This window comes from Moschus berezovskii, chromosome 19 (assembly GCF_049115385.1).
Source record: "Moschus berezovskii isolate FMDL1 chromosome 19, NW_MosBer_1.0, whole genome shotgun sequence".
NCBI classification, from domain to species: domain Eukaryota; kingdom Metazoa; phylum Chordata; class Mammalia; order Artiodactyla; family Moschidae; genus Moschus; species Moschus berezovskii.
Genome location: NC_142478.1, coordinates 17461914 through 17483376, shown reverse-complemented (window position 1 = coordinate 17483376; position 21463 = coordinate 17461914). Strand labels below are relative to the sequence as shown.

Here is a 21463-nt window from a genome sequence, read left to right as displayed (position 1 = left end):
TTCTCTGCTGGTTTTACCTGGATTTACCCAGCTGCATGTACTGTCAGTTCTGGAAGAGGGCCAGGGGGCCGAAGGTCCTCACTCACGTGGCTGGCAGTTGGTGCCAGCTTTTGGTTAGGCTGCACTAGCTTCCTTAACGTCATGATATTCGAGAGGTGTTGCTTATTGTTTTTCTCATCAGTTTTTGTTGTTTGATCACATTTTTATAAGCTAGTGGTAACTAGAACAAAGGAAGATAAAAGGATATCTTTTGCTTTGTAGCTCTCTTTCAATTATTTCATGACAATTAATTACCTATATACAACAGGTGTATGTCTCTCAAATATAATATTGTGTAAAAGAAACCAGATATACATTGGACATATACTATGAGTCTTTGTATATAAATAAAGTTAAAAACCAGCAAAACTAATGTATGACATTAAAAACTGAACATTGCTTACCTTTGGAAAGGAAAGCGGGGGGATCGTGACTGGGAAGGTTACAGAAGGATTTATGGGATGTTCTGTTTATCTAGGAGATGGTTACATGGCTATGTTTACTTGATTAAAATGTATTGAACTATATATGTTTATTTACAATTTGTATACTTTATATTTGTCTATAGATAAGAAATTAGGGAACATTAACCATGAGGACATCATAATGTGGACCCAGCCTTTTCTTAAGTAACTAGTTTTAAATTTGAAAGGCAGTGAATATTGAAAATATCATCTTTAAAATTTACTATTGTTTTTTACACTTTATGACAAGTGTATCAAGTGTGTACTTATTATATATTGAATAGTCTTCTTAACGTACTCTTTAGGAAGTCTGTAATAATAAATTATATATTTGGAAGGGAGAAGTCCTAAGAATCTTTTGATATTCAAGAAAGCACATTTCTGTGTATTTAATGGACACTTTTGAGATCTTGAAATATTAACTTATGTTACCGGTAAGGTCATCTACATTTCTTTCTGCCCTTTTAAGGTTTTGCGTCCGTTCCTCCTTCGTCGAATTAAGGCTGATGTTGAAAAGAGTTTACCTCCAAAGAAGGAAGTAAAAATCTATGTGGGCCTCAGCAAAATGCAAAGGGAATGGTATGTGTTTTGAGACGTTTTTGAAATCATTCTTAATTCTTCACTAACTTTCATTTGTATTTTGCTTTTATACTTGTATTGTCAAGGAATTCAGTTTGCTGGTTTGCACTCAGCCTGAACAGTTTCCCAGATGTGGAACCTAGGACTTCCTAATCAATTTATGATACAAAGTCTTTGTTAAAGATGACAGAATCAACTTGGGAAGTTTATGAATTCAAAAGTTAAACTTGGCATTTAACAGAGATGGATGTAAAGCCCTCTACATGGGTTTTTAAAAAAGAAACTATGGTGGCACAGACATGAGACATGTGGTTAACCTACTGGGTCATACATACCAGCCCCTGGGCTTGTGTTCGTCCCTGATGAAGTTGGAGATAGTAGAGGCCTGAGGAAACTTCAGCGCTTTCTCTTATCTCAGAAAGCTGTATTTATTTAGTTTTATAAGTCCATTTTGAGCTGATGTTTTATTTTAGGTAAGATTAAAATGTCCTTTTGTGAAATTCCAATAATGACATATGATAGCTATTTTAAAAGCACCTAAATAGGGCATACTAAGAAAGTTGAAAACCTTGTAAATTTCTGTTATTTTTGTCTTTTCTGTTTTTCTTTTTTAAAAGTTTTATGGGTGTATGAAATCTTAAAAGGTTAGAAAATGCTGACTTAAGTGTTCAGAGGAGGGAAATAATTAGCCACTCTGTTCTTGAATCTCAAGTATGTTCAGTTCAGTGCTCAACATTGATAAGTATTTTCAAGGGGCTGGAGTTGTTGGTAAAAGGACAGAAAAGATAAAAGGCAAAGAAATGAGCAGAAGGTAGCCCATTCTAAATGTCCTCAAAAATTTTGAAAGGTTTTAATAGAGTAGCAAAGAGTTAGGCTTGTCTTATATGGCTCTGAAATACAGAATTAAGACGTGAATCAGTGCTGAGGTAAAGCAAATTGTTTTTTAGTTTATAACCACATTGGTGAATTTTACATTAAAATTGTGCTGGAAAGGTCTGCTTTGAATATTTTGTGCCTCCTAATGCTTATTGTTAAGCATAGATGGCTTTGGTTATTTAAGTTGTTGCTCAGAGGATTCAGGGTTCTGAAACTGGTATTTGGACAGATTACTCTTTCCTTTAGGATAATGTCTAACTTTTTAGTGTATATAGTCAAGGCTTTTCATAATCCAACCTTAGCTTAACTACCCCCTTCTCTCCCCTCAGTTCATGTATTTTAACTTACATTTAAAGCTATTGTATTTTATTTTCCTCATCATGCCTTGTGCTCTCATAATTCTTATTTCCTCCTTACCCAAATGCTACACTGGCCACATTGAGTAATAATGGAATAGCAGTGGAGGAGCCTGGTAGACTGCAGTCCGTGGTGTCACTAAGGGTCAGATACGACTGAGCGACTTCACTTTCACTTTTCACTTTCACACATTGGAGAAGGAAATGGCAACCCACTCCAGTGTTCTTGCCTGGAGAATCCCAGGGGCGGGGGAGCCTGGTGGGCTTCCGTCTATGGGGTCACACAGAGTCGGATATGACTGAAGTGAGTTAGCAGCAGCAGCAGCATGCTTCTTTTGGAAAAGACTACAGATTATGTTTAAAACTTACTTTTAAAGTTTGGCTTTATTACTTAAAAATGTTGTATCATTATGGTTTTGTTTCAGTTCATCCCAAGAAGATGAATTTACTCTTTGGGCCTCTAGGCCCCAGTGTTCTTGGGCACATTAGAACACTGAGGGTGGGGTGGGGAGGCAGGAAAGAGAAACAAGGAAAAAGAAGTTCGCGTGATGCACTCCTCAGCACACGTTAGAAGCTGGTCGTCTGTTTCGTATGGGTATTTTGGGGTTGAGATGGGATTAAGTATATAAAATGGCAGGGACCCGTCCAGGAACATTGGAGCCATCTTAAAATGTTTTTCTTTTCACTAGGTATACTCGGATATTAATGAAAGATATAGATATACTGAACTCTGCAGGGAAGATGGACAAAATGCGGCTGCTGAACATTTTGATGCAGTTGAGAAAATGCTGTAACCACCCCTATCTCTTTGATGGGGCTGAACCGGGTCCACCTTACACAACGGACATGCATCTGGTTACCAACAGTGGCAAAATGGTGGTGTTAGACAAACTGCTCCCTAAATTAAAAGAACAAGGTACCTCTGTTACTGGTATCAAATGGAGAAGTAGTGGAAACTTAAGATTTTGATGTTAAAGTGAGGGAGCTCCCCTGCCCTGGCACTTGGTAAAGTTGAAGGTTGGGACATTGAAAAACTCCTATTAATCTGAGCTTCACACCCCACCCTGCCAACCCTCCAATTTTAAGCCTCAAATTTTTTAGAAAGCAAGCTGTAGTTAGGGCAGTCACACTCTCTGGATTTTGAGGGAAAATTCTCATTTTCTATACACTTTCCTTGAAATGCCATTTTTTGGTTATAATATGCCAAGAGTGCCCTTCCCACTCATATGCAGTTCACAGAGCCCTTGATAGACAGTGGTGGTGTGTTCATGTGGTGGTCTTCAGTTATTCATGTGTATTTTTAATTTAATTAAACATTATATGCATGGACCCAAAGCAGTGTTATTTATAATATGCTGACTTTTTATATGAAAATGAGTATGTGTACAGATTTATTTAAATTACATGGGTGTAGAGTGAATTCAGTATGAAGCCAGCTTCAACAACTGTACGGCAAAATTTGTTTTTACCTGTACTGTACCTATTTCTTCCTTTTGGACTCTTGAACCATATCCCAGACATCAAGGTGTTTCATGAACAAATTATTCATTCTATAAAATGAAGTACACAGGTTTCAAATTTCTCCATTTGTGTTTCTCTGTATATTTTGTTAAGAATGGTAATTGTACCAGTAGATGAATCTGTTTTAGGATATTGACTGTTGAAAACATTGTTAGAGTTGTCAGTGAATTTGTTTTCTTTTTATACCTTTCTTGGGAAATGTATTTTCTAAAATACTTTCTTTAAAAGTTAAGTAATTGAAGAAACTGAGTATGCAGGAAAGGGTTGCGAGAACTTGGTAGGAGACTACTGAACATCCTCATGCATTTAGGGCATGAGAATGTGGAACGTGAGCAGATGATCAGCCTCAGGTTCTGAGACAGGATAGTTTCATAATTATTATTTTCCAAAATGATCCACTGGTCTTCTTATATCCTACTGAAGGCATTGTGTAGCTGGCTAAAGAAATGGAAGCATTGGATAATTTGTGTTGTGGCCTAAATGAAGGATGATGGTGCAGGTGTTAGGCACACCTGGATGGTCCTTCCTTTTGGAGTGGGTCCTCAGAACTAGCGTGAAATCAGGGTACTGGGTGTGTGTCAAGGGATGCCTGGGGCCTTGCACAGGGAAGGGTTGTTGTGGTGGAGGGTTATTTTTAAGTATGTGGGATATAAAGATGTCTTTGGGATGGCAATATTTCCCAGGCCAGAGGCAGATAGCCTTTCTTGTTTACCTTAGTGTGTTTTATAAATACCACCCTTTTCTGTTTGTGCCTTGATGAGAAAAATGTGGGGAGTGACTGACTTGAATAATAATGTGTAGTTTTTTCCTTGTAACTATATTACCTGGAATTAAGGGGTAATTGGTTAATCTTGGTTTTGGGTAGCTGTAAATTTAAATAATTTTTTTTTTTACTTCTGAAGCTTCTGATAATGGTCTGTTACACTTGCCAACAGGTTCACGAGTACTGATCTTCAGTCAGATGACCAGGGTATTGGATATTTTGGAAGATTATTGCATGTGGAGGAATTATGAGTACTGTAGATTGGATGGACAGACACCCCATGATGAGAGACAAGTGAGTAAAATCTCGGAGGGGAGATTACAGAATTATCAGATAAAGTACTTTTCTGACTTTTATTTTATGTCATTAGGAGTCCATCAATGCATACAATGAACCAAACAGCACAAAGTTTGTTTTCATGTTAAGCACACGAGCTGGTGGTCTTGGCATCAATCTTGCTACTGCTGATGTTGTGATTTTGTATGACTCAGATTGGAATCCCCAAGTAGATCTTCAGGCTATGGTAAGAGATAACAAATATACTCTGTGCTTAACAGATGTTTCAGTTAAAGTAAGCTGATGGGCAGTCTACAAATGTCAGTGACTGAATCCAATAGAATTGTGTTTTCTCTGACCTAATAGTTCACTGAGGGTGTTTTGCAGGTGGTCATCCATCTAATCAGGATATTTCCATCTTAAATCTTTGCCATATCTTAGGACCTTAGAGTCCTGTTATATGCTTTGCATCAGGAGAGAAAACTGGGAATTGCCCAGGGAATTTTTATGGGTCAGAACTGCCAGTGTCCCCACTTTGGTTGGCCAATACTCAATCACATAGTATAACTTACTGCATAGGAGTTGGTAACTGATAGTATAGTTGTGTCCTAGGAGGGACGGTAAACAGGTTTGGGGAGCTGCTAAACTGCTTGCCATGTTTGATGTTTAAAATTTTAGGCCTATGCATCTTGAGTATCTTGGCCAGATCAAGAGAATCGTTCTTATGTTGAGAAAACTTATGGATCTATAGAGTAATACAAAAACGTAAAAGTTTGTAAGTTGGTACTGCTAATAACTTGACCTGTGGTGTTTATATTATTTTTCTTGTTGGCCTCTTCCCTCCTGTGACTCTGTAAAGGTGGCTAGGGAATATTGATCACTTAAAAATAGGGATGTGTTTTCTGAACTTAACAGAAGTGAAACAGAAAATGGAATTCAAATTAGTTTGACTTCTTTTTTTGTTGTTGTTGTTGTAGTTTGACTTCTTATATGTAGTTGATTGGGGTACTGTTTATACTAGGATTTTTATATTGTTTGTGGAATTTGTTTACTCATGTCACCCCCCCCCAATTGTAGTGAAAATTTAGATTTGATTTAGTAGAAAAACATTTTGAATTTAAACTTAAAAAAATTTTTTAAAAAACTTTTATTGTCATACTTAAAGATTATAATTTTGTCTGTGTTGTCTGAAGACATTATATGTATTTTATTTCCATTAACCTAGTAAAATTAATACGGTAGTTTCTCACAGATTGAACATGTTCTATATTTCTGGAAGGATTTCTTGTGAGATGACTGATTAATTTGATTGAAATTGAGACTTTAAGAAATGTTAATGAATGTGAATTCATCAGTGTTTTGTTTCATATTTTTAAAACCATCTTGTACTTGAGAATATTTTCATTTTGTTTCTCAAGATACACATTCACATGTTATTTATGTGAATTTTCAACTGGATTCAAAGTAACCTAGTTATTTCCTAGGACCGAGCACACAGAATTGGACAGACCAAGACAGTCAGAGTGTTCCGCTTCATAACAGATAACACTGTAGAAGAAAGGATAGTGGAGCGCGCCGAGATGAAGCTCAGACTGGACTCAATCGTCATCCAGCAGGGTGAGCCTTAGGGCTTAAATGTTTACCGGGTTGGATCTTTAACACTTTCCCCCTGGGCTTTCTAGTTCAGAGTTACATATTGAACAGCCACAGATGCCAGGCATTGTTCTTAGTGCTGAGAATACAAAGGTGACTCAAACCAACCAGTGTTCTTACTTTCATGGCGTTTATAATTTAGTGAGAGTGAGACAGAGAATAAACTTTCTGTACGTGGGACTGGACGGTGAGGGTGAGATGTTATTTTGGATGAATGGAAGGCAACTTCAGGTTCTTGTGCCAGATCAGCTTTCAAGGAAGACATTTGTGTTTTCATGAAGCTTAAGATAGATCTTTTAGTGATGGAATATGTAAAATGTAAAAATGAAAAATACACCCTCAACCTTTCACCCACGTTGGTGTCTTTCCCTCCCAAATTTTCTCTGTCGCTGAAACTAAGAGGTATACGGTCAGGTTGTTGTGTTAGTCACTCAGCCTTGTCCAGCTCTTTGCGACCCCATGGAATGTAGCCCACCAGGCTCTCTGCTCTTTTAATCTCCAGGCAAGGATACTGGAGTGGGTTGTCTTTCCCTTCTCCACGGCATCTTCCCTACACTGGAGTCGAACCTGTGTCTCCCATATTGCAGGCAGATTCTTTACTGTCTGAGCAACCAGAGAAGTCCAAATGGACTTTGTTGAAATTAGAAAATTCTGTACATCACAACTTTTTTTTTTCTGTTTTGCCATGTAGTTTGTGGAGTCTCAGTTCCCTGACCAGGGATTGAACCCAGGCCACAGAAGCGAGCCCAGAACCCTAACTTCTGGGCTGCCAGGGGGCTGTATGTTCGTTACTGATGGCTCTGTTTGTGTGTTTGGTTTCGTCAGCCAGGGTCTTAGGTGCCTTGTAAGGAAGGGAGTGTTAACGTTTCTTTGATATCCCTTAATGCGCCATCACTTCATGGCAGATAGGTGGGGAAACAGTGAGAGACTATTTTCTTGGGCTCCAAAATCACCGCAGATGGTGACTGAAGCCATGAAATTCAAAGACACTTGCTCCTTGGAAGAAAAGCAATGACAAACCTAGACAGCATGTTAAAAAGCGGAGACATTACTTTGCCAACAAAGGTCCGTCTAGTCAAAGCTATGGTTTTTCCAGTAGTCATGTCTGGATGTGAGAGTTGGACTATAAAGGCTGAGTGCTGAAGAATTGATGCTTTTGAACTGTGGTGCTGGAGAAGAATCTTGAAAGTCCCTTGGACCGCAAAGAGATCCAACCATTCCATCCTAAAGGAAATCAGTCCTGAATGTTCATTGGAAGGACTGATGCTGAAGCTGAAACTCCAATACTTTGGCCACTTGATGCGAAGAATGGATTCATTGGAAAAGAACCTGATGCTGGGAAAGGTTAAGGGCAGGAAGAAAAGGGGAAAGAGGATGAGACGGTTGGATGGCATCAGAGACTCCGTGGACATGAGTTTGAATAAACTCTGGGAGTTGGTGATAGACAGGAAGGCCTGGTGTTTTGCAGTCGTTGGGGTCGCAAAGAGTTGGACACGACTGAACTGAACTGAACTGAATGCCATCCATAGAGTTATCCCTGATTGAATATTGTTAGTTATTTTTGTTAATAATTGCTGAACGGGCTTATTTTGTACCAGGTGATGTGCTCAATATTTAAATACAGAGTATTATCTTTAGTCTTCATGCCGGCTGGAGGTTGGCATCAGAGATAGAAGTGAGTCACTTGTCTATCATGCATACAGCTACGAAGTGACTCATTCAGGGTTTCGAAGCTGTATAAATTATTACAGTGAAGTATTTAATTAGGAAGGTCTCTGGGGACTTCTGGGGCCTGCCAAACAGTAAAATTTCTAATGAGTGATGTAATGGGCCTCACATTCATCCATGGTTTTAGAAAGACATCTGCCTTGTTCTTGTTGGCAATTATTTTCATCTCTGAAACACCTTTTTTTTTTTTTTTAAAGGTTAAAAACTAATTCTTTTACAATCAGCTGAGAAAAACAGTCTTTTGACTTTCGTTTTTTATTTTCTAGGGCAAATTTTGGAACAAATTTGTGGTAGTAGCTTTGTTAATCCCATTTATAGACATACTAGTCAAACAGCAAGCCTCTGGTGTATACCTCTGGCTTGGTGTACTAAGGGATATAATAAAAAATATTGGAATATATAGAAGTATTCATGTCTGAAAAGTTCCTTCCCACCAGCAGGAAAGTAATGCCTGTAATCCTAAGAACATTTTTGTAGCATTGAGATGGCTTTCAAGAATCATGTTGAATGTGTGTCTTAACTTTGAAAGTCACAGATATTTGATGGTGTATTCTGTGAGGGACCTAAAACCATGATACAAGAATTTAAGATCCAGAAAACAACTTGTATCTTTATCCACTCGTTACAAGTTGGTTGAAGTAGAAGAATTAAAACACAAGTATATGTGAATAGCTCTTGAAGTTTGGCAGTGTGAAGGTTTTTGTACTTCATTTTCTAAGTAGAAAAGGCTGATTTACCGGACAAGGCAATGGCAAGCCACTCCAGTACTCTTGCCTAGAAAATCCCATGGATGGAGGAGCCTGGTTGGCTGCAGTCCGTGGGGTCGCTAAGGGTCGGACACGACTGAGCGACTTCACTTTCACTTTTCACTTTCACACATTGGAGAAGGAAATGGCAACCCATTCTAGTGTTCTTGCCTGGAGAATCCCAGGGACGGGGAAGTCTGGTGGGCTTCCGTCTATGGGGTCGCACAGAGTCAGACACGACTGAAGTGACTTAGCAGCAGCAGCAGCAGTAATAATACTAATCAGTTTCTGCTTATCAGAAACTTCCTGTGTTTATAATACTCTCATCTAGGTTTTGATAATTTGATTTTCAAATCCCAAATTACTGTTATTCTCACTTGAGAATATATTTTCTTGAGATGGTACTCAGTAGACTTCATTACATAACATGTAAGCTTTAAGAAATATTTTAAATATTAGCAACTTAAAATTTGGCATTTTATGTAAAAGTGAAAATTATCAAATTATCAAACAGAAATGATTAATGTTTGAGACAAAATTGTGTGGGCTTATATCTAACATTTAAAATTTAGAAGTTTGATTAACATTACACAACAACATCTTTTTTTCAGGAAGACTTGTGGATCAGAATCTGAACAAAATTGGGAAAGATGAAATGCTTCAAATGATAAGGCATGGGGCAACACATGTATTTGCTTCAAAGGAGAGTGAGATTACTGATGAGGATATTGATGGTATTTTGGAGAGAGGTGCAAAGAAGGTGAGATGCAGATTAAATGACTATTTCTAGTATATAAACTATTTTAAGCCGGAACTGAGGAAATAGCTATGTAAGTTACACTTTTACTTCCACAGAAGTTACATACTATAAAGTCCAATTCATTTTGACTGTAGTTCTCATGCTTTTTTAAGATTCTCAAATCCATAAAGATGTTTCTTTTGTTTCCTTAGACTGCAGAGATGAATGAAAAGCTCTCCAAGATGGGTGAAAGCTCACTTAGAAATTTTACAATGGATACCGAGTCGAGCGTTTATAACTTTGAAGGAGAAGATTATAGAGAAAAACAGAAGGTAATTTAGAAGGAGATTTTGGTTACTTTAAGACTTAATATTTTACTTGAAAATTGAAATTTAAGTGTTAGGTGTGATGCCTTATCTCAAACAGCAGTCTTTTCTGTTTACTCACATCTAAATTATTTTCATTTGTGTGTTAAATTTAATGCCAGACTTTCAGTTGGTAAATGCTGAAATGTTTTAAAAATTTACGTATACTGTTACAGTAAAGTATATTGTGTGGGGTGATTATAGTAATTTGGGATATTTAGAAATTAAAACTATTGCCAAAAGTAATATTTGTTGTAACATTATTAGTTTTTTTTTTCTAAACAGAATTGGCTATTAATAATTAAAGGGATGAACTTCCTAATTTCTAAATTGCTATTTCCTTCCTAATTGGTATTATATAGTGAAATTAGAAAATACCTGCAGGGCAGAAGGAAAAGAATTCTACCTAATGATTTCTCTTTTAACATTTAGACATTTATATCCTCTGAATTTTTTCTAGGCTAAATATTTATCTACATTTCTCTCCTAATTTCGATTCTAGCATACCATCTGTAGCATTTCTTTTTTCACCCAATTATCATTAATTTGGTCAGGAAATAATTACTGAATGTTTATGCTATTCACTAGACATCCTCTTGTGTGTTAGTTGCATTAGTCCCTTGCCTCATATAGTCTAGGGTGTTATGAATATGTGCATTTATAAATAAGTCATATTGATGTACACAGTAGGAGTTGCATTCATGTAAGATTTGTGACTATATATAATGAAAGTTGGTGATTTGAATTGTTTGTTTCCCTTCGGCTAGATTGCATTCACAGAGTGGATTGAACCGCCTAAACGAGAAAGAAAAGCCAACTATGCTGTCGATGCCTATTTCAGGGAAGCTCTTCGCGTCAGTGAACCTAAAGCGCCCAAGGTGAGTTGACAGAGCACAGATAGCTAAAAATATTGGAAATGCAAGTTATTTTTCTTCTTATAGTCTTGCAGTAAAATCAGATTGAGAATTAAATTTTGTGTGGTTTCTTCCAGTGTACCTACTTCAGCTTTTGTTGAAAGTTTTCTAAAAGTTAATTTTAAATATAAGCAATTTGCTTGATGTTTGTTAAATTTTGTGGAAGATGCATTCAGTAGCTTGGAGAATTGGTTGTCATGGTTTTATAGAGTGCAAAAAGATTTCAGATAGATTTAAAGCAAAATAGGTTTTTTTTTGTTTGTGTATTTTTACAAACAATGCTTTTTTTTTTTTTAGGCTCCTCGACCTCCAAAACAACCCAATGTTCAGGATTTCCAGTTCTTTCCTCCACGTCTATTTGAATTATTGGAAAAAGAAATTCTATATTACAGAAAAACAATTGGTTACAAGGTAACAGAAGTAACACTTTGTAACTAATCTCGTTTGTTTTAATTTACTAAATGCATGATACCAATATATTTTCTTGGATTAAAACTTGTAAAATTTCATGTAGTTGGTTAAGAGTTTAGTTCATCACATATTTCCTGAAATAATTGGCTGATGACAGAGAACAAATGTATTTCTAGGTCCCTCGAAACCCTGACCTCCCAAACGCAGCACAGGCACAAAAGGAAGAGCAGCTTAAAATCGATGAGGCCGAGCCCCTTAATGATGAAGAGCTAGAGGAGAAGGAGAAGCTGCTGACGCAGGTACCGCTTCGGTCAGAGCCAGGCCTGGCCACCGTGGTCCCGCCAGGTGCCCGTCAGGCTCTGTGGGGGTGAACGAAAGCAGTGACGGCTTTGCCGTCAGCAGTGGGGTAACTGGACGTAATGCGGCTTTGGCTTGTGGGTGTCTGCTGCGCTGTGATCGTCCTGGGTGGTGGAGGTGGAAGAGAGGAGGATAGCCTGGCGCCAGGTCTGGGGTTGTAGACTCAGCGTCTCTGATCACCTTCTCCCAGCGCTCCCTCTTCGCCTTTCCTGGGGGTCTTCTCACTTTTACCACGTCGTTATTCTCAGTTACGAGTATCTGCTCGGTACTTTTTTTAAACATCCTTTAGGATTCAGTCAAGGCCTTTGAGAATCTAGCTTCAACCTACCTTTAAAGCTTTATTATTACTTTGTTTTGCCACTTGGTTTATATGTTTACTCTTTATGTTCTTCCTCCTGACAAACAATTTCTCCTTGAAAGCGCAGTGAAACTGTCACTTTTTTGTGCAGCATTTCTTACTCTCCCACTCAGACTTAGTTGCTTGGCTGTCTAAGTAATGTATATGATGTATTGCTAAAGTGCACATCTATGTATATGAATAATTACCACTTTAAAATCACTTAGAACTTGGAGCAACTGAAATTTTTCTATGATACTTTTAGCAGGATTGGTAAAGTTTTAATAGCTTTCCCCCCATGCTCGTGATTATATGCTTTATTTCCTTTGCTTTGAAGGGATTTACCAATTGGAATAAGAGAGATTTTAACCAGTTTATCAAAGCTAATGAGAAATGGGGTCGTGATGATATTGAAAATATAGCAAGAGAAGTAGAAGGGAAAACTCCAGAAGAAGTCATTGAATACTCAGGTACTTCTGTTATTAATAGATATTAATAGCTATAAGACTGTTCTCAGGCTTTTGGAGGGCTGTTGGAAAGTTGAGATTTTCTTACTCTGAATGATGTATTTGTTTTCTTAATTTTTAAAAAATTTTGGCCACAGATGTGGTATGTGGGCTTCCCCGGTGGCTCAGATGGTAAAGAATCTGCCTGCAGTGCGGGAGACCTAGGTTCGATCCCTGGGTTGGGAAGATCCCCTGGAGGAGAACATGGCAACCCACTCCGGTACTCTTGCCTGGAGAATCCCCATGGACAGAGGAGCCTGCGGGCTACAGTCCACGGGGTTGCACACCGTCAGACACGACTGAGAGACTAAGCACAGCACACGTGTGGCACATGGGGTCTTAGCTCCCTGACCAGGGATTGAACCCACACCTCCTGGGCTGGAAGCATGGAGTCTTAACCTCTAAACCACCAGGGAAGTCTGTGAATGACGTTTTGATAAGCTAAAATTTGCCACAACTTAGTATCTCGTTTTATTTTTTAAAAATTGAGTTAGAATATCTCCCCTTCTTTGAAATGGCATCATTAATTTTTCTTTTTTTACTCTCGTTAACTAACTGTAGCCAAGAAAACAAGAATAGGTCACTGAATAATTGTGGTTTCTTTTTACTTCATTTCTCTTTATAACTTTTCAAATACTATATAATTCTGTGTTTCCTGAAGTCTGTTGTGTTGACAAGTGGATATGTGTAATTGTGTTGTGGTGATTGCTGAAAATTTCAAAAGAGCAGAGAATTAAGTGTTGGGAGATACTTAAATCATGCAGTTCACCTATTTTTTTTTTTTAACAGTTAAGGAAACAGTTGTGTGACTTACTAGTGTTAGATGTGGGAAGAAGGGAAGCGTTTCCTAATCCTTAGCAAATAAAATAGAGCATTTATAAAAACAAGTTACTTATATTTCTTCCCTTTCTCCACCTATCCTGTCTGCCTAATTTTGCTCTTAACAGCTGTGTTCTGGGAAAGATGCAATGAGCTGCAGGACATAGAAAAGATCATGGCTCAGATTGAAAGAGGAGAGGCAAGAATTCAAAGAAGAATTAGTATCAAAAAAGCACTTGACACGAAGGTACTTTGAATATTAATAAGTATTGTAGTTAATAAAATAACTCCTGTCTGTAAGTATGAGAGTTAAAGTAACCCTTTAAAAGGAAAAGAAATGATTTAAAATTAAAGATTTCTTCAGAGAACAGTATTCAAACTTCATGGGCGTTCTCAACAGAATTTGCCGCAGCATTGCAGTTGGTTGATGGGGGTCAGAGTCTCTGTGATTCAGCTCTTTGCTCCATAGTGGTAGAAAGCCTGAGTCTGTCTTTCTTTTTAGAATAATAAAGACCAGAGTTGTTTGAGGACAAAGGTTATGATATGATGGAAGTGCTTTGGATAGAAAATGGATGTGAAATACATCCTGGTGGCTCAGATGGTAAAGCGTCTGCCTACAATGCGGGAGACCTGGGTTCAGTCCCTGGGTTGGGAAGATCTCCTGGAGAAGGAAATGGCAACCCACTCCAGTACTCTTGCCTGGAAATTGCCATGGACGGAGGAACCTGGTAGGCGACAGTCCATGGGGTTGCAAAGAGTCAGACATGACTGAGCGACTTCACTCTGACTAAAACTGAGTTTGAAATATAGGTTATATAGGATTTGTATTTTATATAATGTGAAATCTGATTTTCATAGATTGGACGGTACAAAGCACCTTTTCATCAGCTGAGAATATCTTATGGTACTAACAAAGGAAAAAACTATACTGAAGAAGAAGATCGCTTTTTGATCTGTATGCTTCACAAGCTTGGATTCGACAAAGAAAATGTGTATGATGAACTGCGACAGTGTATTCGCAACTCTCCTCAGTTCAGATTTGACTGGTTTCTAAAGTCCAGAACCGCAATGGTGAGTACTGGGGGCCTTTTTGTGGAAGGAAGCAAACAATTCAGAGGAAGTAAATAATATTGTTTAAGGTAGCTTTTTTAAAGTTTTACTAAGAGAAGGTTTGCGTATCTTTGAAGTAAATTTTTGTTAGATTGCTGTTTGTATCATAGGTTAAAGTAGTTCCTTAAGAAACAGTTCACCTCCACAGTTATAAACCTAATCTCATGAGTCACTTACAAAGTTTATCTTTTCCATCATTTTATAGCACTTCTTTTAACATCACTATATACAATAGGATCCGTTTTTCGTGTGAATTTTAATCAAGCTTTAAGTAGAAGGAAAAGTCGCATCAATTTTAACTTGTGAATCAGATGATCAGAATTTAAAATCTGACTTTTGCTTTTGTAAACATACACATTTTTATAAAGAAAAGACTTCTACTCATGCATCTGCCCATCTAGAATACTGAATTTTCAGTTAATTAAAAAGAGCTCAGTGTGGTAAAACACTGTACTATTTTAATGCTAGATTCTGGTCAGCAAGTTCCATTTTTATGACCTAAAATTAGAATTCAGAAAAATATAGCTTTGATGAATTGCTCTTCCCTTACGTATCTTACCACCTTTGAATTTCTAGTTTCATCTTGTGTTCTTCAGGATGCTATTAATACCAAAAAAAAGTTCTGTAGTCTTAATTTTGAGATCTACTGGGGTAGCAAAGTTTCAACAATATTATAATAAAATTTCTCAGTGTATTTAAAATACATTATTGCTCTTCAAGATGGGGAATAGTTTACAGTCTCTTAAATGTTTGACCACTGAAAGGTTTTTTTTTTTTTTCATTAAATGTCATCGGAGGCTGGTGTTTTATGAAACTCTAGGTTGGGAAATGTTGCATTATAAATATAAAGTTAGAGGAGACAGATTGAGTTGCTATAAGCTCTGTATTATATCTTTTAAAGTAGGAACAAATTATAGTTAGTAAGTGATTTTATAGTAAGTGAAACAAGATGCAGTGTCACATTAATATACTGGTACAATACCATGGTCTAAAACTGTGTTATTTCCTAATATGTTTCATGTTAAGGCACACATACAAAATGATAATATGTGTATGGCCCCTTCCCCTTGTGATGAAACAGTTGAGGCGTAATCTTTGTCTGTAAGTCAAGCAGATTCATACCGTAGCGTGTCTATGAAACATTCTGGTGTATGTATCTCAGTAAATTCAGAACTTGGATGTAGTGTACTACCTTCTCTCTATATGTACTGTTGCAGATATTTCCTGGCTGTGTCCTATATGGTAGTATGGCCTTAAATAATGAAGTGAAAGATGGACACATACGTTTTTTTTAATCCTCCTGGCATGGATTGTGTACGAAAATTAGTAGCTTTTTGCTTTTAAAAATTTTAATATATTGGGGGGGGTGTAAGTGATATTATGCTATTAAAACTTACCTTTGGTTTTGAAATTGTATTCATGAAAACTTCGAGATGGAGATTTATCATGTAAAGTTGTGTTTATAACTTAGGAACTCCAGAGGAGGTGTAACACCTTAATTACCTTGATTGAAAGAGAAAATATGGAACTAGAAGAAAAGGAGAAGGCAGAGAAAAAGAAGAGAGGACCAAAACCTTCAGTAAGTACTGATGAACAGTGTAAATGTTTTCTTGGGGGACTTCTCTTTTTCAAGAATTTGAGCATTACTTGGCTTATCACTGATGCATTAGTCTTTTTTTTGGTAGATAGTATAACCTTAAATTGCTTAAAAAGTATAAACAAACTTGATTGCATTGTGTGGGGAAAATCATGTTATGATGGTAATTCACATTGTGGGGATTTGTAAAAATTTGGTAAGGTCTGTCTTGTGAATGCCAAGAGCCTACACTTGGAGAATACAGGTTACAATTTTAGAATATTTAAAGAAATATTAGGAAAGCAGTGACTTTTACAACCTTTGCTGTTCACTTCTTAACTTTGGTTTCTTTCCCCAATGATCTCTTAGCATTGTGAAGGCAAAGATTATGAGAGAGAAGAAGTCATTCTGTTGTTTAGTGATAACTTACAGGGTCATGAGTAAATGAACGTCTGCAGAAAGTCTGGTGTTTATGTAGCCTCTCATTACTGCTTTTTTAAATATGAAGCATGTGTTGTACATTTGTTTGGTGTATTGACTTACTGTTGCTAATTGTGAATTACTCATTACTTCATTAATAGCAGTAAAATTTTTGTGTTAGTAAAATACTTAGATAAGATTGTTTAGAGAATTAAGGTTCTTCGGGTTTACCTGTTACCGAGTGGCAGTTATTAGTAAAGTCTTCCGATGTATTTCACATTAACATTTCTCTTGTGATGAAGGAAACCCTCTTCTTTGTTTCTAGACTCAGAAACGTAAAATGGATGGAGCACCCGACGGCCGAGGCAGGAAAAAGAAGCTGAAACTATGAATCCATGTTTGTTCCATAATCACTAACTTTAAACCAGTAGTTCTTTAATTTACGGGTCTTCATAAGATGTACTGTACAATGCTCAATTGTTATGTCATTCATTGACATCAGGTTCATCTGTTTACCGAGCTAGAAACATAGTATGTAGTTTCACTTTTTTAAATGCAACAGCTGTGCTGAAATTTTTTTATCATTAACACTTGAAGTAATAAAATAGGCTTCATTTATTATTAAATGTTTCATTTGATTTATTTTTCTATTATAGTTCCATTTGTGAGGATTGTGACTTTATGAGCTATAATTTCTATACTTGTGACGCTTAAAAGGAAGCAAGCAAGTTAAAAGAAAATTGCAGATAACACTTGTCCCTTCAGTCTTCACTTAGTTGTGTAATTGTTTTAATCCACTTTGCCTTTGCAGAAGTTTGGGTATCTTCTTTGTAGTGCTACTGAGTCTCATCCAGGAAGATTATGTACATTGCATTCTCCTTGCTTATTATATGGGTATAATGGGAAAAAAAGGCAAGACAAATTCTCATTAAATTCTATGCATATTTCTGTTGCGCTGTTTCTGTAGTTCTGAGGTGATGAATATGCCCTATTCTGTTTGGAAGAATGGCCTTTTAGTTGTATAGCCAAAGACATTTAGTATTTTCTGGTTCCTTAAGGTGTTATTGTACCATTTTGTAAAAGGAATATTATTATTATTTTTTTTAATTGTTTGGTAAATATTTTTGACAAATTACCTTCTGAAGCAGCCACAACTTGGAAAGATAATGTCAAAACTTAAGATGATTTTTTTTCTTTTTTTAAAAAGACCCAGCCAAAATAAGGTGTCAATTTGTCATACTGTTAAATTGAAATTGGTAACAAAATGTATCCCCTTCCAGTTTAACCTTTTTTGGGTTTTAGAGTAATTGAAACTTTTATTTTATTATATTTAAAATAATTTCCAAGTGTGAACAGCAAGAATGGCTTAATTCCAGTTTTTATTTTCTATGGACAGACTTGATAAACTGGAGACCCTGAAGCAGGATTACCCAAATTGTAGTGTCAGGATTTTAGCTGTACCAGAGGCCTTTATGTGCTACACATAATTTGTATAAAGTTTTATATGTGCAAATTGGGTACATAAATAGTTCTCCATTTTTCTAAGGGAATGCAATAAATGTAGCATCGTGAATAAATATAACTTTTATAATCCTTAAGTGGTCTTTTCTTTCTGTTTCTTTAATTTTCTGTTCTCGTTTGACTTTTATTCATTTTTTTCCTTAGGTTTCCTCTCCATGTCAGTTGCTTTTATCAGCGCACACATAACTGAGATTTCTATTTATAATGCTGATTTCCATAATATTACTAATACTGCTTACTTCTAAAAAGTGGGTTTGTTGCCATTGGTGTCAAGCAAAATGTGGTGTTTTTAGCAGTTTGTGGAGTGACTTGAGTGTGTTTTGTGCCCCCCCCATTGACTTCTCACCTTGGATCCTTAAAATAACAATTACGGATCTAATGTATGCAAAACTGAGGAATGGTCACTCTTTCCATGTAAAAAGCTATTAAGAGTGGTGGCTTTATTTTGAAAGAAATAATTGGGAGAATACAAGGTTGAAGAAAACTTTACAGAGATCACAGAAGTGTTTTCAAGACAAAAATAGCCTAATGCTGTGTGTCTCTGTGTGTGTGTGGTGGTGGAGATGGTGGTGGAGGTGGTGGAGATGGGAGGGAGGCTGCTGCTGCTGCTAAGTCACTTCAGTTGTGTCCAAGAGAGTGGAAATGTAAAAGGAAGCTAGTTCCAGTCCTTGAGAGCTCAGGGACACTGGGACATACATGTGTAAATTGAAACACTTGAAGAAGTCATGAAAAAAAACAGTTTATCAAAATTTGGCATTGTGGTTCACAGGTCAGTTAGGATATCACTGTTGCACTGTTTATAAAGTCAAGTTTTTATTTATACTGCTGCTGCTGCTAAGTGGCGTCAGTCGTGTCTGACTCTGTGTGACCCCATAGACAGCAGCCCACCAGGCTCCCCCATCCCTGGGATTCTCCAGGCAAGAACACTGGAGTGGGTTGCCATTTCCTTCTCCAATGCATGAAAGTGATAAGTGAAAGTGAGGTCGCTCAGCCGTGTCCGACTCTTCGCGACCCCGTGGACTGCAGCCCACCAGGCTCCTCCGTCCCTGGGATTCTCCAGGCGAGAGCACTGGAGTGGGGTGCCATCGCCTTCTCCATTTAAGGAAAAATGAAGACTAAGCCCAGCCAACTATTTTAAAAGAGGAATTGGTGGTAGAGTAGACTCAAAATTGGAACCCATTTGATCTCCTCAATTTACAGTTGAGGAGTAGAAAGTTTAAATGGGTGGAGTGAATGGTCCTAAAGCCAGCCTAGAAGAGGCTGGGTGTTTACCTAGGTGACCACAGGGTCACAGTCAGTTGTTAGACTGTTTCATTCAACAGATAATTATGTATTACTCTTGGGAAGATCATATTTTATTGGGAAGGTATCCAGTAAAACTAATGTTATCATTTCAACTTCAGTATTTTAAATATTAATGTAACCTTGGAGGAAAAAATGGAAAATTTGCCAATAGCAAACTTTTTTTAAAATTTAGGGTATTTTCAAATTCATATAGTAGACTTGAAGTGTGTGCTTTAATTTTATTGCAGGGCTTACATATACTCATTATAATGTGTTAATCTAAACTCAGTACCCTAATTTAGGGTAGGGGCATTTATGGATATCTAATGTTAGTCTTTGTAGAACATTCAGTGTCAAGTGTGACAGGTACATGATAGACAGTAAAAAGGGTCAGTATGTTAAACCAGCTAATACCAATTTGTTGGTTTTAAGTAATTATTTCAAATGTGATTATGCTTTATAATATTTGACTCTGTGTACATGTATTTTTAAAAAATTGTTAAAGATCCACGTGTCCTTAGTGTTGTGGTTAAATTCAGTTGTATCCCATTTCTGAGAAACCACCAGTCCTTAACACTGGACACTGTTCCTGTCAGTTTCCCTGGGGGAATTAACTCAGTGCAAATTGGGAAAAGTATGAAGAGACAATCAAGTCCAAAATAATGCACTTGTTTCAGGCATAGAACACAGCTATCCTGGTTCCTGTAACCATTTTAAAGGCAGGTGCAGCTCTTTGTAAAAATAATTGCGTAACCTATCTCAGCCTGTCTGAAGCTGGAATACAGCATAGCCCTCACACATGGATTTGTGCAAGTGTAAAGTTACTGCGTCTGTTTAGGCAGTCACCCACTGAACACTGGTGAAGCTTGACGGCAGAAGCAGTCAGGTTAGCTTTCTGCTGTCCTCACCACATATACCTCTCTCTGAAGCCACTCTTCTGCTTGAGTCTCAGGTATCACTCAGTGCTGCAAGCTTCACTTGGAAAAATGTATCACCCTGAATCTGATGTATTCTGAAAACGAAGAACATGGTCATCTTTGTACTTGTAGTGATAAGACTAAAACCTTCACATGGGAGCTTGTTAGAAGTGCAGAATCTAAGGCCTCATGTCAGACCTGCTGCACTAGAATCTGCATTTTAATAAGATGCTCAAAGGTGACTCATGCACGGGAAAATCCGAAGAGTACTGCTTTAAATGCATTTTACCAAAGCAAAATAATGAAACCTTAATATAAAGTATCTTCATATTAACATGAAGATTAACATAACAGGGTAACATTTTTTTTAGTTCAGATGAGGAAGATCAATATTATTTCAGAGTGTGCTAAGTTGCTTCAATCATGTCTGACTCTGCAACCCTCTGAACTGTAGCTTGCCAGGCTCCTCTGTCTGTGGGATTCTCTAGGCATGAATACTGGAGTGGGTTGCCATGCCCTTCAGGGGTCTTCCTGCATCTTAATGTCTCCTGCAGTGGCAGGTGGGTTCTTTACCACTAGCCCGCCCTGGGAAACCCGAAAATGCTTTTATGTTGAATTTTGGATCTGCAGATAACTTTAGAAGGGATTTTTCTGGTGAGTTGTCATGTACTAGCATCAGAATCCTTGCCTGTCAGCTACCTTGGGACAGTTGTGTGGTTGGAGGAACAGCAGCAGTGGCAATGCCTGGGAGTGTGTTAAAATGGCAGACGCTCAGATCGTCCTCCATTGTACTGAGCTGAAATCTGGTGGGGAGGCTCTGCGTGTCTGTCTCAAGCCTTCCCGGTGATGCCGAAGTGTGAGGTGCACCGCGTTAGAACCTCTCACTATACTTGTTGGTTTCCCTTTCCTTTACGTGGAACAAATGTTCCATAACTGGATTGTGACTTGCTTTTTTCTACTCAATTTTATAAATCCAGTTATGAAACTATAAAAGGCAGCATGCTGAGTGTGTGGGTCATTAAATGAATGATAGCTGAGTCATCTTATTTTTATAGGGAAGACGAGATGGTCATTGGTAGAGTGATAAAGCACCTCTCCTTATAGGGATGATGTGATGGATAGACAGTGGTCAGCTGGACTCTGTGACAGAGTGATTTTGGTTGACTGTGTCATCTTTCACAGAAGG

At 37.5% G+C, this 21463-nt stretch overlaps 1 protein-coding gene across 1 annotated transcript in view; it reads left to right on the top strand.

Annotated features, from left to right (window-relative positions):
- SMARCA5 (SNF2 related chromatin remodeling ATPase 5) overlaps window positions 1-18148 on the top strand; it is a 39734-nt gene extending 21586 nt beyond the window's left edge. Inside the window, exons 10-24 of the mRNA XM_055404549.2 lie at window positions 973-1082; window positions 3004-3230; window positions 4771-4892; window positions 4969-5121; window positions 6359-6491; window positions 9613-9761; window positions 9953-10072; window positions 10873-10983; window positions 11317-11430; window positions 11607-11729; window positions 12462-12594; window positions 13578-13696; window positions 14308-14520; window positions 16031-16138; window positions 16881-18148. Coding sequence (XP_055260524.2) covers window positions 973-1082; window positions 3004-3230; window positions 4771-4892; window positions 4969-5121; window positions 6359-6491; window positions 9613-9761; window positions 9953-10072; window positions 10873-10983; window positions 11317-11430; window positions 11607-11729; window positions 12462-12594; window positions 13578-13696; window positions 14308-14520; window positions 16031-16138; window positions 16881-16946 — 2001 coding nt within the window. The 3' untranslated portion in view covers window positions 16947-18148. The remainder of the gene's footprint in view (window positions 1-972; window positions 1083-3003; window positions 3231-4770; window positions 4893-4968; window positions 5122-6358; window positions 6492-9612; window positions 9762-9952; window positions 10073-10872; window positions 10984-11316; window positions 11431-11606; window positions 11730-12461; window positions 12595-13577; window positions 13697-14307; window positions 14521-16030; window positions 16139-16880) is intronic.
- The last annotated feature ends 3315 nt before the right edge of the window (window positions 18149-21463 follow it).